Here is a 17,752-nt window from a genome sequence, read left to right on the forward strand (position 1 = left end):
GAAATATAAACACTAGAATTGAAAACCCAAACATATATGTAAAAGAAAGAAAAAGCAGAAAATATTTTGTACACCAATTTTAATGTCAAAATCCAATACAATGTGACAGCTGTGAACAGTTTATCTGACAATATATATGTTCCTGGTAACAGTATACATGTTCTTTATCAGTGATAAATGTTGGTAATGCATGTTAGATGCTTTTAAAGTTAAACATATTACTGCAATTTCAAGGGGTATTTTTTTCTTCTCAATTTTGATAGGTCATTTAAAATAGCTGGAAGTTTCTTATATAAAAAAAAAAGATGTGGTATGATTGCCAATGAGACAACTATCCACAAGAGACCAAAATGACACAGACATTAACAACTATAGGTCATCGTACGGCCTTCAACAAGGAGCAAATCCCATACACTATAGTCAGCTATAAAAGGCCCCGATATGACAATGTAAAACAATTCAAACGAGAAAACTAACGGCCCTATTTATATAAAAAAATAACAAAAAACAAATATGTAACACATAAACAAACGACAACCACTGAATTACAGGCTCCTGACTTGGGACAGGCACAAATAGTACAACTATATTATATGATACATGAATGTAAGCAAATCATATGATATATAGGTGGAGTCCATTGGGCCAATCTACCTCCTCCTGTTTGATAACTTTGAAACGGATGAGATCCCCACCCCTCAACCATATACATTCATGTATGTCAGAGACTAGATAACTAATCAAAGAAATATAGGGGAAGTCCATAGGATCACCCCACCCCTCCATGTTTTAGAACTTGGAAACAGTCGAGATCCCCACCCCTAAACCATATTTATTCATGTATGGGACAATATATATATAATCAAATTAAATATAGGTGGAGTCCCTGGGGGTCACCCCAACCCTCCTGTTTGAGAACTTGGTAACGGTCGAGATCCCCACCCATAAATCATATATCTTCATGTAGGGGACAATTTAACTAATCAAATGAAATATAGGGGATTCCCTGCGGGTCACCCCACCCCTCCTATTTGAGAACTTGGAAACGGTCGAGATCCCCACCCCTTAACCATATATATATTCATGTATGGGACAATATAACAAATCATATGAAATATAGGTGGAGTTCATGGGGCCACTCTTCCCCGTCCAGTTTGAGAATTTGAAAACGGTTGAGATCCCCAATCTTAAACCATACATATACATGTATGGGACAATATAACAAATCAAAGGAATAATAAGGGGGTCCCTAGGGTCACTGTAAACCCTCCTGTTTGAGAACTTGGAAACATTCGAGATCCTCAACCCTAAACCATATTTATTCATGTATGGGACAATATAACTAATCAAATGAAATATAGGGGGATTCCCTGGGGTTCAGCCCACCCCTCCTGTTTGAGAACTTGGTAACGGTCAAGATCCCCACCCCTAAACCATATATATTCATGTATGGGACAATATAAAAAATCATATGAAATATAGGTGGAGTTCGTGGGGCCACTCTACCCCTTTCTGTTTGAGAATTTATAACGGTCGAGATCCACAATCTTAAACAATATATTTCTATGTATGGGACAATATTACAAATCAAATGAATTATAAGGGGGTCCCTATGGTCACTGTACACCCTCCTGTTTGAGAACTTGGAAAAATTCGAGATCCTCACCCCTTAATCATATATACTCATGTGTGGGACTATATAACAAATCAAATGAAATATAGGGAAGTCCCTGTGGTCACCCTACCCCTCATGTTTAAGAACTTGGAAACATTTTGGATCCCTACCTCTAAATTAAATGAAATATAGGGGGAGTCCCTGCAGTCAGCCCACCCCTCCTGATTGAGAAATTAGAAACAGTCGAGATCCCCACCTTTAAATTAAACCATATATATTCATGTATGAGAACTAATCAAATGAAATATAGGGAGAGTCCTTAGGGTCACCCTACCCACTCCTGTTTGAAAACTTAGAAACAGATGAGATCCCCACCCCTCAACCATATATATTCATGTATTGGACAATATAACAAATCAAATGAAATATAGGGGAAGTCACTAGGATCACCCCACCCCACCTGTTTGAAAACTTGATAACGGTTGAGATCCCCACCCCAAACCATATATATTCATGTATGGGACAAGATAACACATTAAATGAAATATAAGGGTAGTCCCTAGGGTCACCCCACCCCCTCTTGTGTGTGTTTTGAGAACTTGTATAAGATTGAAATACCAACTCCTAAACTAAACCATATTCATTCTTGTTTGTCATTTCAAAAAGATTGAATGACATACAATGTCAATCTCATGGGCGTCACATAATTATGCATGTCACTTTGCTAGACCTAACCAATGTGTACTAGACCTTGTCCAATTTCAGGCGACCATGGGAATGAATAATTATGGGAGCTTTGTTTTGAAGACTTCGTAACAGCATTATGTTACAATCATTTTTTTGATAATTAAAAAAAATTATTGACGGAAAATAATTAGTAGGTTTAAAGAATTTACCTTAATTATAATTTGAATTATATCTGGTCCTATAAAAATTTTCATTTTCATATGGCTCATTTTAATGAAAACATATCTTTCAAGCCCAAGAATGTTTGACCAACTGTTTTTATAATTACCTGTCATTTTATTCCAAACTCAGCAATCATAGACTTGGGGTGAAGGTGGGGACATTTACATTTACTATGGACAGGTTAGACAGACCTCACCTTTGATCCCTGTAGTAGTGAACATTTGTCTGATTTGTGTCTCATAACTTTTGTACTGTTGAACACAAAACTCAGTTTTCTTTCCAGGGAAGCAAGTCCATTCATACTTTTACAAGCTCGTACTAAAGTCAACTTGAACTACTAACAGTCAACTAATACCAACGTTAACTATCAACGAGAAGAACTGCAATCATTGCAAACTTGTATCACTGCAGACTCATGACCATGAAAAAAATATACTTGATATATGCGTTGCTTTTAAAAACTTTTACAAAATATGAATTATTTGCCTTAATGATTAATTCATTAAATGTACATAAATGTACAATATATGAATGTTTAATGTTTGTTCTTTTTAAAAATCTTTAAAAAAAATTGAAGCAACATTGCAACAGTTTTTATAATTATGTTTGGCTTGGTTTTTGGTTAACTGCCTACGGCGCTTACAGTGCTTTGATTTAAATCTGCATACATTGTACCTTTTTATATAAATTGGTTATTTTGAAAGTGTGTACAGGTATTCATAAACTTCTGAATTAAGAAATTCTTTGGCAAAACTAAGTTTCTTTGTATAATGTTTGAATTGATTTCAGTAAATTCAGGAAAATTCTTAAAATTTGAAATGTTTTATGAGACCAAAATAAGTCTCTTCATAAGAGGTCCCAATCAATTGCATGCCACAGGTTTAACCGCATACAACATCTACCACGAGTAAAGACAGCTTCAAATACGAGTTGAGGATATAAAGGCATTCATTTAGGAAACAAAATATAAAGATATGATAAATAAAATAAATGCATCTAGAATTCCAGATTATAAAGCAAACTGAGTGCATAAATTTATATTGCGATAGGTTTGTGCAATTGGCATAAGTCATCCGGTTAGTAGAAATAAGGATTTGCCAATGGGTTATAATCGGAAAAATATGTACATTCCCAAGTAATATATAAAATAGTCGAGCTTTAAAATAACTATTCAAATAGAAGCTGTAAATATATACGTTCAACTGGCTTCTTCTATTCACAGTCAATTATTTCGATTCAAAAGCAAACACAAATTCAGCAACAATCTTTTGGTGACCCGGCAGTCAGCGGTCTTAGGTTCATGTATTGCTTTTCTTTTTTTAAAGAAAGCAACTTGTTTAATCAACAGCATTGTCCTATACAAGTTATAAATAAAGTTGAATTCTTTGCTTCGCTGTTTTACGTCATGCCCACTAACAAATTGAAAACTGTACCTATACGCCTTATTTTTAGTCCAGATTTTTAGTATTCGTATTGTTATCTTAGAAAGTCTTACTGATTAAAATACTACAATAGGTAACAATTTGACAGTTTAGTAGTGTCAACCCTGTGGTTATGACCCGTGTATATAGCATATTAATCCTGAATACAACGTTTGGTGGTGCGCCTGTCAGATGCGGAACGTACAGATAAGGTAATAGGTAACAGGTGAATATACTATTGGTATCGGTAGCGGACTCGACCGGGAACTTCTTAATTATTGGCAATATTAATTACGTGGAAAACAAAAGGGCCTGGAGTGGTGTAATTTTTAATCTACACCTTTGTACTATATTAGTTATATATAAATTTGAATTATGTGATTCGTCGTTTTTACGTGATGACGGCTGACAAATTGGACCTCGTTATTTTAGTATTATAGATTATACCGTTGGTTTTTTCCGTTTGAATGGTTTTACACTATTAATTTTGGGGCCCTTTATAGCTTGTTGTTCGATGTGAACCAAGGATCTGTGTTGAAGGCCGTGCATTGACCTATAATGGTTTACTTTTATAAATTGTTACTTGGATGGAGAGTTGTCTCATTGGCACTCATACCACATCTTCCTATATTTATGTATTTTGTTGTTTTTCTTTTCTTTAAAAGTTGTAAACGTTCAGTTTGAATACAATATGAGGCGATATAACTTTTTTATAAAATGTTTATTTGGACATGTACATTGTAAAAAGTACAATGTCTGCATATCAAGTCTGTCGACTTCTGAAGAATGTGTACATATTCCTTCTTGTCAGTGTTTGTGGGATATCAACCACGCATCACCCATTAATCTTACTGCCTTTTCCTGGAATAAAATAAAACAAGGGTATACAAATGATTACATACATTTTTTGTTCATGCACGATTGACTGTTTCCGTCAATTTCATTAAAATCATTTTAAAATCTTGAAGATTTAAAGCGTGACAATTTGTATAGGCTTGAGAAGACTGTGTTGTGCGGGTGATGTTACAGTATAGTGTTATTCTTTAGCCGTTAGGTTGTTGTCTCAAGAACGCACTTTATCACATTCTACATTTACATGTATGTGATTTAATTGCCATTTAAAGAAAATAAATCTGATATTAACTTCTGACCTTGGAGTGAAATAGTCTGGATAATTCTGAAATTTGGTTTGATGCCTTAAGGGTAAGCGGGCGAGTAAATATAAGCAAAAACTGATCTCTCAGACTGCGTGCATAAAGCTGAGTCGTCCACAAACGTAACGTCTTCAAACTTATAAAATTAATTACGACGTCGGAATTTCCCCCCAATAAAACGTAAGCGTAACAAACACATTGGACACTTAGTTTATAACATGATTTTAAACATAAACGTTCAACATATTTCATTTTTTTGAATAACAAAGCACCGCAAATGCACATTTTTGAAATCTAAAATATATATGCTAAGAGCAGTGTAATAGAATTAATAAGCGACTATTCCGTGGGCCCTATTCAGAAAATAGCGTTAAAACGTCATTTCTTTTAACTGTAACATAAAAGCTGGACATTTAAAAAAAATCAGGTGTTCAATTAATATTTTGCAGATTTTTTTGAACCTCTTGATATTCACAATTTTGTAATAAAAAATAGAAATTACATATTCCATCTTGGCGATTCTTCCATTTTCAAATATTAATCCTTCCAAATTACTACATTTTGTGTACTTCTTACACATAGCGAAGTACGTTCCAAACTCATTCACCATTGCTGTTTTTGAATGTTTTGGGGGTAAATTTCATTGTCGGACTCCGAAAAATTCTATCATACGAAAATGTGTGTACATACATTTGTATGTTGAATTTGTATAAGTTTTATGTCAAAAAATCTGTTTTATGCTTATCTAATGTTACAGGTTACACATACTTTTGCCGTTTTCTCTATGTTCGTTTAATACTTTATATATTGAATTTTTATAACCTTACTAATAATGTGGATTTTAATGGCTAACACATTATTTTATCATTCAAAAACCCTTCATGTTTTAAGATATTTTATACAAGGTTGAATAGAACACTTTTTAAAAGCACATTTTACAGTTGTCGTCAACTTTGTGCACGCCGTCTCATCGCTCCCGTTTTCTGATATGTCGCTCCCACGCGACATATCAGAAAACGGGAGCGATGAGAAATCGGTTTTTTTTAAATTAGAGTGAGGGAGAGTCTGAGTGTCCCTTGTTGAACAATCTGAAATGTCACGTTACATTGAATATACTGATTGGGAAAGTGAAGATTAGCTTGTTTTCAAATCTTAATAAAACTGCCATATTGTTATGTTCACGTTTTTATTTTCAAAATAAAATATTTTTTACACTAATACCGATTGTCCATATAATATAAGACAAGCTTTAATGCTTACCTGGTATGTTTGTTCTTTCGACATGATAGAACTCCTTTGTATTAAGTACTTAAACAGAAAACATACATAATAAGAAATGAAATTATACTTAATTCTAAAATCGCAAGTTTCATTAATAAAGCTTTCCTCGTACTCTTTTACTTGAACAAACCCTTAAAAGTGTGTAATAAATGCATCGTATGGCCGAGAGTAAAAGGATTTAAAACAGCACTATATCGTTCTTGGTATTTGATAAAGCATTTAATAATGCTGGACGTGGAGCAATTAAAAAATGTGTTATTCATTTTAAATTTGAAAATTATCGTCAAATTGTTTCCTTATGTGTATTATTTTGTTTGTTGCTGTTTATCGTGTTTTTTTGTTTGTTTTTGTTTTTTTTTTGTTTTTTGTTTTTTTGTTTTGTTTTGTTGTCTTTTATTTTTTGTTCTGAATTGTTTGATATTCCTCCAAATATCGCCATTATTAACTCGACAGTCACATGAATGTGTTTACGCTAAGATCGATAGAATGTATTAGAACTTCACAACTTTTGGGAGTAAATTAAAGCCTCGTCAAATAGTACATGCTGAATTAGTCACTTGAATGGTTAACCAACATACCTTTATTAATACAACGGAAATAAATATTAGATGGTAAAGTGCATACAATATGACAAGAGAAACAAACGCCCAGAGGTCAGCTGTGTATTGTATGTCAAGGTCATCTATTCTGGACAATATACTATGCCAAATAGTACATAGGAACATGAATATCATACAAGCTAATATGTATTTATCCTACAAAGAAAAAAAAGACATTGTTGCTGGCATATTTCTTTTTATTTTCTCTACTTTTGATGTTACAAAAAGTCCTTGAACTTTTTGTATTCATTAAAATGGATGTCACAATATGTTAAGTCTACAACGTTTTAGTGGAAAGCGGAAGAAAACGCAGTCTACAGTCAGACTAATTATACAGCTTTCAAAGCATCAACATGTAAAAATCTTGATATAGCCAAAACATGGAGGAGAATAAGAGTCATTCGCCAAGACTTTGAGATCATTATTTCTGTTTGCAGCACGACTCAGACACTGACAGCTTAGTGTGTGTTACCACAGGCACTTGTCTCAGAAAAAAAAATCATATATAAGAAAAACAATTCTGAGAAAAGTGCCTGTGTGTGTTACCAAAATGTAAAGATGTCATTCATTTCTTTAAAGCTTCGTATTTATTTATATTTTCTGTATATGTTATCAAGGAATATTTTCCCATAATGATTGGTTCTGTTGATATCACACCAAAGCACATATCAGTTCAATGGACGTGAACATATTATTGGTTGTTTGTTGTTGTTATATTTTTTCTAAGCATTGTAAAACATAACAAATAAAATTGAGAATGGCAAAGAGGTTAAGACTTTTTCAACTGATTTTTAAAGTTCGTTTTTATGTTGAACTGTTACACCACTGTCCAAAGTTAGGGATGGGTTTGGATCCCGCTTACATTGTTCAACCCAACAACATTCTGTATGTACATGTATGTTCCTGTCCAAAATCAGGAGCATGTATTTCAGTGGTTGTCGTTTGTTGCTGTGTTACATATGGTTTTTTTTTCATTTATTTTTTGTACATAAATAATGCCATTTGTTTTCTCGTTTAAATTTGTAAAGTTGGGGCCTTTTAAAGCTGACTGTTCGGTATGGGCTTTGTTCAGTGTTCAAAACCGTACGGTGGCCTATGGCTGTCAATTTCTGTGTCATTTAGTCTCTTGTGGCGAGTTGTCTCATTGGCAGTCATACCACATCTTCTTTTTTTATATTAACAGAAATAACGATACTATACTTACAAGTGTTGTTAAATATGAAATCTTCGGAAGAACTTTATTTGTTATGAATCTAAACGTTACACCAATCAGAATCAGTAAAAATCCAAGGAATATCCTGTTCTCTATCAGATCACGACTCACCGCAAATATTGTCAAAGGGAGACAACTAATAAACGTCTAAAATGTAAAGCGGGATTTATATATAACCTTTAATTGTGTCTGACTGTGCATTTAATTCGATAAAACGCAAAACCATGTGCCTATTAACAAAAATTTTCAATTTTCTTAATGAATAGTTGTCTCTTTGAAATCATATCACAACTCAATGTATTCCTAAAACTGTCAGAAGTTTTTAATATAAAGGATTATATATTTATACTGGATATATCATCCAATCGGAAAAGGAATTGTCCGGTAGAGCCGATTTGGCCTCACAGTTCAGGTTCATCAGATGACAGATTTTAAACACTTTTAAACACGTAATTAAGTGTCTACTTCAGTCGATTCAATTACTTTGTAGTTGATGTGAAAAATTTGGACTAAGTCAGTCATTAAAGACGCTCAAATTCAAGCTTAAATATGAAAAATCTACCATATATGCCATAATATGTCACTTTTCAGATGTTTTTTTTTTGTCAAAAATGAAGGTGGCCGCATCTGTGATCATTCTCAACCTTTATATATGTTATGTACTATCACCTTTGAATACAACTTACATTTAGATATTAAGAATGAACACAAATGCGATACTTGTGCATGGTATTGTCAAAAACAGCCCATATTCATTTAAAAGAAGTATAATTCTACTTTCCAATAAATAGTTAAAATTAAACATTTGAACAATTTTGTAAAACTGCTATATTTTGAGGTCAAAATGGTGTACTGTGCCTGCTCCTTAAAGAACCCGGTACTTTATCTGCAGAGGTGTGCCGAATGAAATATATTTTTGTGTATTCTTTGTTGATCTTTTTGGTGTTCAAAATACAGTCATACGCATATATATATAATAATATAACATCTACACACGCTTAAAAAACACGTGTCTCATGTCTATCTCTAGATTCACCTTCCGTGACAAGGTAACACTACGACTATTGAAGTTATATTTTTATATAGCGGATGTGGTCGAGTGGTCTAGAGCGCTGGACATGAGGCTAAGCGATTGGTGCTGTAGTGTATCAAAGGTGTGAGTTCGAATCCCGCTGAGGGACCGACAAAAATTTGTCAGTATAAAATCTAACTCTAACACTGTTTGGTGTAATTTTCAGACTTATATATATATATATATATATATATATATATATTATATACATTGAAATATTAGAGTGAAATCGAGCAGAACTCTTAGATAAGTGAGATCTGGTGCTTAGACAGATCATGTACTGACACGTGTGTTTTGTCAATCTCCCATGCAGAGTTATCGGTCCTTGCTCTCTCAATTTCAATTTTGAGAGAGCAAGGACCGATAACTCTACATTGGAGATTGCCATACGCTGAGAAAGACATCGAATTTCAACTACATGTAAATCATACGTCGTTGTGAATAAACATATCGTCATGAATATGCGTGAAATATTTCTCACTGGACTAGATCAGACGGAATCAGAAAACGGTACAATGTATACGTGCAGTACACTGTGAATTGTAATTTATTAAGCTTTTATCTGATTCTCTTACTGATCTTGAAAAATTATACAAATCTTTGAATAACCATTTTCTGTAACTCACCATTACTAAGAGTATGTTCAATATAAAATAACCAAACTTTCTTCTAGCCAAAGTCTTCAGTTTTAACAATGGAAACGTTGCGGAAACGAAATCTGAAATGTCTTTTGAAATTTCTTTAATTTCAGCTTCAACAAAATCTCTAAGTTCCCACTCATGGTCTCCAGTAAAACACGTGACTGTTAGAGAACTGATTTCGTTTTCATCTTCCAATAAAACTACTTCATCTAAGGGATGTTCAGAGGTTACAGATACACTTATTTCCTTCAAATAAATGATTGAACAGATAATAATAAATATATACATGTAACTGTACATTTAGCATATTGGTTTCACAAGTTAGGATCCTGTCCTAGTCCAGATAATTATGACGTCTTACAAGGCTTTTCAAATTTTTTTCTGGGACTTATTTGGACTAATTATGTCCGTAAAAGTACTTAAATAAACATTTAAGAGATGACTAGTATAGGCCCATGCAATTATTTGCCTGCTGTTTAAACCTAAAATTCATAACTTTAAAGAAGGCTGTTTTCTTGATATTGCGCAGTCATTATGTTGTTATCATTCTACGTAGAAAAACTACTACAAGCCTTTCAAAAATAATATTTTCCACATGTTTACATGACCAAAATGTAGATGTGCACATTTGTTAAGTGCAATTCGTTCATTTGTATTGAAATGTGTCTTTGACTGAGCTGCAATTTTAATCACACTATAAGACTTACTTGGAAGTCAAAAGGGAAATCATGCAATTCTTGTCTTTCTTTAAATGTTCCTTTTATCCGCCGTTTTTCTACAATGTAAGCCTCGTTATTTTTATCAACCGTAACTTCCTTCCACACATTGTTTAAAACACTATTCTCTAAGTTCTGTACAACTAACTTTGGACTCCAGTATTCGCTAAAGTTGACTTTGTCCTGCAAAGGTATAATGTAAAAGAAAAACTGGTGTATTAATTCACCCCGTATAACCCCGATACAAATGAATCCGGACGTTGACGCGTTCGAAGCGATAATCAGGACAATATTTGGTATGACAACAATTTTGAATGCCTCTCTAGAACTTATTTGAGTATATATAAATATGTCAATCTGCATGTTAGTTTATTTATTCAATTATACAGTTGTTGTAAGTTTTAGATATTGCATAGAACGTTTGATAAAACTGCTAGATGCAAAACGCACATACATGGTGCAATTTCATACGTTTTATGAGGTAAACAATGCTAAATATCTTTTCGTGCATACACCTTTGCATAATAATACCTTAAGCAATAATAAATAACTATACGTTGAATTACTACGTGTCTTCAAATGTTCCCTAGAACTTAGAATAAACGCAATATCATACTAAATAAATTTTCTCTTACTGTATTGTTCGTTCAATCAAATGTGTCGCGTTCGTTGTGCATTTTTAAATAATCATTGTACAGTTCGTTGACAAAAACCGTCACAAATCACTTTCTTGTCAAGGTATTCGAGATGGTGTCGGCGACCCTTTTTCTGTATTTTATTGTAAATGTTTATCTGTTAACTTAGTCAAAGTAGTTTAACTAAAAATATCTGTCATCCAAAACCAAAATTACAATATTTAACCATCGTGACATCTGATAGGAATGCTTCTATTGAAAATTGGGACTTTCAACGTTATTCCAGATGAAATGAACAGTTAATAAATATATTCCAGTAGAAATAAAGTTTCAAAAAGTATAGTACAGTCAATAAAACTTTAATGACTTAACTTTTCACAATTTGAGACTCTTCCAAATGCAGATGTTGGTCCAAATTCGCCTAGACGAAAGCAGACATAGGAACTCGTTGAACTTAATTTGCCGAATGCCATAGATGGCATTCCAACTGCTTTATTATTTATTTTTTATATATATAAAGCTTTGTAGATGTGATGTGGTGGCCAGTGAGACAACTGTCCACCAAAGTTTAAATGAAGTGGGTGTATAAAGCAATTATTATAGTCCAATGTACAACATTTAACAACGAGGAAAACCTATACCATAAAGTCGGCTAAAAAAGGCCCCGATATAAAAAAAATTAAAACGATAAAACTAACGGTAATATTTTTATAACTTATGAATAATGTATTAAAGAAGAAGAAAAAATGACAGATCTATATAACCAATGTACTACAGGCTGCAAACGTTGGACCGACACAAAAAAATTGCGGCGGGATTAAACACGTGAGCCCCAACCCTCTCCTTAACCTGAGACACTGGTGTAACAGCACAACATGATAAAAAGAACCTGTACAGTTGCAATTGGCTTAACTCAAAATGTCGGTACAAGGAAGAAAAACCATATACAATATCGACAAAGGAGTAATTTTAGTAACTGATAGTTATTTCAAAGCGAATTACAACTTAGAGGTAAATCATGTATCTAAAGTATTAATCAGTATATATCCAACGCTTTTAGGTAAAGACGTAATAAAAGGCATGGACTTGTGCAATGCCAAATATAAACAGTATCGAGAGGATTGTACGGTATTATGAGTTCTCATAAGTGTGCATATATTGTAATAATGTTAAGTGGTGAACCTGTGCAGCATAACTTTCTATATTGTAGCCATATTTTTTATTCATGAAAGAATTTGGTAAAGGATGACTGGGAAATATACTATTAGATATGGTCACTTTGAATTTTTTCCGACCGGCAGTAAAACCTGACCGAAGTTGGCCACCCGTTTAGTTGTGTGGGATGTAAAAGTACGCAGTCACGTCCAGTCCGAATGGGAATTTAAGATCCAATGTATTGTGTAAAGAGAGTACTACGCTAACTACACTGTACGAACCCCTGCAAAAACTGAGTGGTCCATAAATTACCTGTTGAAAGGCAACATTTGTGTCCTTATTCAATATACCTTATTTTATCCAGTGGCAGTCCAAACTTCCTTATTTTAATTCCGGAGGGCCTCCTTCCAGGACCTACATGTAGTATGTGTTGCTACTTTGTGCTTATCCTGAACATGCATGACATATTTGCAAGTGAACGTTAAGCAACTAACAATCAGCCATTGCGTACGCGTGTCATAAACAAATAAAAGGGTCCAGTAATTGTTCAGTACCAACTGCGAAACGTTTCATTTTTTATTGATAACTATTAAGACATGAAAGAAGAAACACAGCAAATGTCTAAGGTTAGGTTGATGATTGATGATTTGCTCATCTATATATACTATCTATATAGATTTATACTATGAAATTTCAAAAATGTATGTTTTAAAAACTATTAGGTACGAGAAACATTAAGTTTTGAATATTTGAAAATACCAAGCACGTTTTATCATTGATATCGTGGTGCGTTTTTTTATATTTGTATATAAAAATGTCACACATTTGAAAAACCTTTTAGTAACTAATGAGTATTATGGCAAAGAATATATTGGAGCAAAATATCCGAAGAATAGATATTGGATTTTCTTTAAAAGTATTAATTCCTTACTCAGTGTTACACGATGTGTTCGATTCGAACGCGTCAACGTTCGGTTTCATCTGTATCGGGGTTACATGTATACAGGGTGTAATTCATTAAACATAATATCTGAGCGTATATGAATAAAACCAAACACTGTTCTGCATGCCCTGTTACGTATATTCGTGCGTTCGTAAACGTGAGAGATAGCATGTCGGTCAAGTACATTTGAAAAAGGTCTGGTGATTAACGCTACTTCTAGCATATTTGCTATGTCGTGGAGGTAAGCTTGAATTTGCGGAGGAGGTCGAAATACATGGACATAATTATTACCACCGTTATCCGACATAAAAATTTAAATTCCTGTCAATTACAGGCTATAGTGATAACTATAACAACTACTAGTCCAACTCGACATCTAGGCTCCCGGTCTCCAGTGGCGGATCCACAAATTTGCATAAGTGGGGGCCCACTGGCTGCCTAAGCGTGGGGCCCGATCGCTTCACGCTTCAGTGAATCCCTATATAAGTAACCAAATTTTTTTCAAAAGGGAGGGCTCGGGCCCCCTGCCCCCCTAAATCCCCCTCTGGTCTCATACAAAACAGGACTGATATTCACATCGCATAATCATATAACCCCGTTCCCGATTAGATATTCATGTGATATTTGCCATTGGACATTAAAAATCAATTCTTCATCTTTAATTGTCAAGTATCACATCTCAAATAAAGCTTAGGGTCTTACATACTTTAATATAATAATAACGTGCGATGACGACGAGACAATGTAGAGTTTTTACCGACCTTGACTATACCCATTCACGAAGGTCATGCACGGTCCGAATCTACCAATCTTTCTCTTTAATAAATTTTACAGCTATATTTGTCCAGCTATAATTATTTACAACTAGAAAACAGTTGATATCATAAACGCTTCACGCCACTTGTCGGCTCAAAAATTCAAGACCGATATAGGCCCTTTATAGCTTACTCTTCAGAGTGAGCTGAGGGTCAATGTTTAAGACCGTACTTTGACCTATAATGATTTATTTTTACAAATTATAATTTTGATTGAGAGTTGTCTCATTGGCACATATACCACATCTTCTTATATCTATCTAGACGTTCTTAGCTAGATATATGATATAAACACTTACAAATCTGTTTTTCAGATCGTATCTTTTCATGTTTTATTCTTCTTTTTATTATTTTTGTGGAGTGATGACTAAGTGCCATACATCCAATTTCAATTATTTTTCATTTAGATGTAAACCCTATATGTTAAGTTTCCCATCGAGTTTTATGACTTAAAAGTAGAACATAACATCTATATTGAGAAATAACAGCCTTCGAAAGTAATTCCAAAGAGATATTTATAGAAACGACAAAACATTAATTAATTATTAATAGGAGATGTACAAACAATTTCGCCATAGAAAAACTAAAAAATACGAAATGTCCAAAAAGTCAAAGAATAGTTATAAGAAGATGTGGTACATGTATTAGTACCAATGAGACAACTCTCCATCAAAGTCACTATTTGTAAAAGTAAATCATTATAGGTCAAAGTCGGTCTTCAACACAGAGCCTTGACTCACAGCAAACAGCTAGCTATAAAGGCCCCAAACAATGACTAGACTAAGTGTAAATCAATTCAAACCAGAAAAACAACGGTCTAATCTATATAAAACCGAGAAGTCTATCTCAAAAGCCTAAATTTTAGTGACCTTAAAAGCTTTATATGATGAAATCTGGTGATTTCCTTTTTACATTTATTTAACAAACCAAATGTTAGTCAGACGTAATGGATTTTAATGCTTTTAATAATTCCATAGACAATATGTATAGTACAAAAGGTTCTCAATACTTTCACATCGATTATTGTAAAAACAATATTTGGTACAAACAATGCAAAACATTGACTAAAAATACAATTGTCTCCCTATTCGTTCAATTAAGTTCATTTGTTAACTTGTATCAAGAAATACTTTTAAAAAAATGGCCGCTACCGTAAGGATTGAAGCATATAAATCTACAAACAGTAATGGAGAGAGGAAAGAAAAACCAAAGGTAGGCTCATCAGTTTTTTATATGATATTTTTAATCGATATTGCGTCCACACAGAGGTTTACATGTAACTATAGGTTATACAATATTTGGTCATATTTTATAAACATTGAAATCCGAGGCGTAGTCGAAAGGTTTTTCTTAAGGTTTGAAATAAAATAATCTACTTATCAAATGATAACTTAAACATACCAAAGCGTTAAATTTGAAAATGCTTGAAGCTGTAAAAAAAAATCAAATGTATTATCGGTGTCACGGTCTCACCAATAATCTTGTAATAGTGGAGCAGTCTCACCAATAATATTGTAAAAGTGAAAACTATCAACTATTAGTATTTAAAAAAACTTCACCTTTGTACTACCATCTAGTTTCTTCTCTCTCCATCTTGCCTGGATGAAAACATTAGCTGCATAGTTTTCTGCTACAGTCTCTATGTCAGTTATCTTTAAGAAAACGATCTTTAGATATACCTTTTTCTGTAACAAAATATTATATGAATAATATGCAAAACGTCATGTTGGTCGTAAACAAGATATATCATTATAAGAATAAGAAAAAATAATGGCAATGATAGACGGTCTTGGTTTAAAGCATTGCAAGACCCACAGTGGTTATAAAGAATGTAAAGAGTGGCATTTATAGATGTAAAAAAAACAAACATGAATGAGGACTTTGTATTCGAAAAGCAGAGACAAGTGCACGTGTAATGTATACGATGTATACATGTACTTCATTTTCTTTAAATATTGGACCTGCATTGAATATACATGTATTCATGTATTTAAAAGTAAACCTTTATAGTTTAAACTAACTTGGTTATTAATGAAATAAACCCACTATAATTTCATATGGTTAATCCTTCCCAATTAAATATAGTTTTAGCTTTAGTATTGTATAACATCATTAACAATGTCCAATTCTAATGCAGTAGTCCTTGTTAAAAATAGTATTCGAGATCGGACAATCTTACGAGCCTCAAATGTAAGTAGATATACTGGAAGTAAGATACATGTACATTGTATATATTACGAAATCTCATCAAGAACATTACCCAATTTGGATACGTTTGACATTGGTTTCCATAAGGCTTTATGGGTATTATAAACAAATGAAATCAATTTCAAAACACTATATATATAATATATATATGCATGTTCTCTCACCTGTACGTAATGGAAGTAAATCATAACACACAAAAAACCACTATTTGTGTTCAATAAACTAGATCAAATTATCTATAAGTGTCATTAGTATCTTAAATTAGAATAATTTTAAATTGATCAGAATTGTTTTTGTTTATTAAATATAATATGAAATATCATAAACCATAAGGAGGACGTTACACCACTCCCCCTCTTTTTAGTTTCGTTTGGCATTAATTTAGTAATAAGTAATAGTAAGGTGGTGATTGGGTTAGTATAAACAATTATGTTCAATTTGAAAAATAAAATCATTAATTTTACATTTATGCGCTTTTTGAGAATAAGAAAATCAAAAAATGATATAACATACGATGAGCTACTTATAAATTTTAGGAATGAATATTACATGTACATGTAAAATGTACCAGACCAGCATGAAGAACTTACCGCTTTTTCGTCCATTTTATTACATAGTGCATTTAATCAAGTTATTTTTAAACTATTATTGTCGATTTGTGTATTGATCAGAATTGTGATATATTCCTATACTGTTTTCATTGTCCACTGTATATAGAAGACATTTAAAAATCAATTATGACGGTTTAAATTTCTGTGAGGTTCAAAATGGGATAGTTTTCTCGTTTGAATTGTTTGACATTTGTCATTTCGGGGCCTTTTTAAGCTGTTTATGCGGTATGGGCTTTGCTCATTGTTGAACGCCGCACGGTGGCATATAGTTGTTAATTTCTGTATCATTTTGTCTCTTGTGGAGAGTGCCAGGAATGTGACAGTTGTTGTCTATTCGTTTGATGTGTTTGAGCGTATGTTTTGTCATTTGATTAGGGACTTTGCATTTAGAATTTTCCTCGAGTATTTTTGTAATTTTACTTTCTTCTGTACCAGAGATATCTTCTTCACACCTCACCATATATAGAATATGTGGGGAAGGGGGAAAGGAGATAGAGGTAAATCATATTGACTTATCAATTTTAAAATGAAAAGCAAGGAATTCAAAGCAACTTTCCTTTGTTTTAAATTTGGACAATTGTGGTCATGAATTTATAAATGAATCATGTTGTGTAGTTTTCGTTTTAATGTGACAAAAACAAAATTTTGATATCCTAATTGGATCCCACGAGTATAAAATTTGTCAAATAATATTGATAGAACTATATTTTATTTAAATATACAATACAAGTTTAAAGTATTTGGTTATACATAATATATGTTTT

At 32.9% G+C, this 17,752-nt stretch overlaps 1 protein-coding gene across 2 annotated transcripts; it reads right to left on the reverse strand.

Moving 5' to 3' along the window:
• Nucleotides 1-4,726: 4,726 nt before the first annotated feature.
• Nucleotides 4,727-17,089, reverse strand: LOC139495977 (gamma-aminobutyric acid receptor subunit beta-1-like). Of its 2 annotated transcripts, none has more exons than XM_071284405.1 (8): nt 16,968-17,089; nt 15,729-15,854; nt 10,613-10,804; nt 9,891-10,151; nt 8,184-8,339; nt 6,959-7,135; nt 6,360-6,407; nt 4,727-4,806 (listed from the first exon to the last, which is right to left on the reverse strand). In XM_071284405.1, exons 1-8 carry the CDS (start codon nt 16,980-16,982, stop codon nt 4,753-4,755), a joined length of 1,029 nt encoding a protein of 342 aa, XP_071140506.1. In that variant the 5' UTR covers nt 16,983-17,089; the 3' UTR covers nt 4,727-4,752. The 2 variants fall into 2 exon arrangements, with proteins under 2 accessions (XP_071140506.1, XP_071140505.1); XM_071284404.1 differs by having other exon boundaries at nt 10,613-10,831; nt 13,416-15,854; nt 16,968-17,005.
• Nucleotides 17,090-17,752: the final 663 nt, after the last annotated feature.

The sequence above is a fragment of the Mytilus edulis genome, chromosome 11 (assembly GCF_963676685.1).
Source record: "Mytilus edulis chromosome 11, xbMytEdul2.2, whole genome shotgun sequence".
Lineage (NCBI taxonomy): Eukaryota > Metazoa > Mollusca > Bivalvia > Mytilida > Mytilidae > Mytilus > Mytilus edulis.

What these genes read in the sequence shown, in the direction of transcription:
- LOC139495977 (XM_071284404.1), bottom strand. Translation starts at nt 13,661, where the DNA reads ATGTCGGATAACGGTGGTAATAATTATGTCCATGTATTTCGACCTCCT. An exon ending in TGAACATACTCTTAGTAATG is followed by an intron (nt 8,340 to 9,890) that starts GTGAGTTACAGA and finishes TTTACATTTTAG; the next exon opens with ACGTTTATTAGTTGTCTCCC. An exon ending in CGAAAGAACAAACATACCAG is followed by an intron (nt 4,807 to 6,359) that starts GTAAGCATTAAA and finishes ATTTTATTCCAG; the next exon opens with GAAAAGGCAGTAAGATTAAT.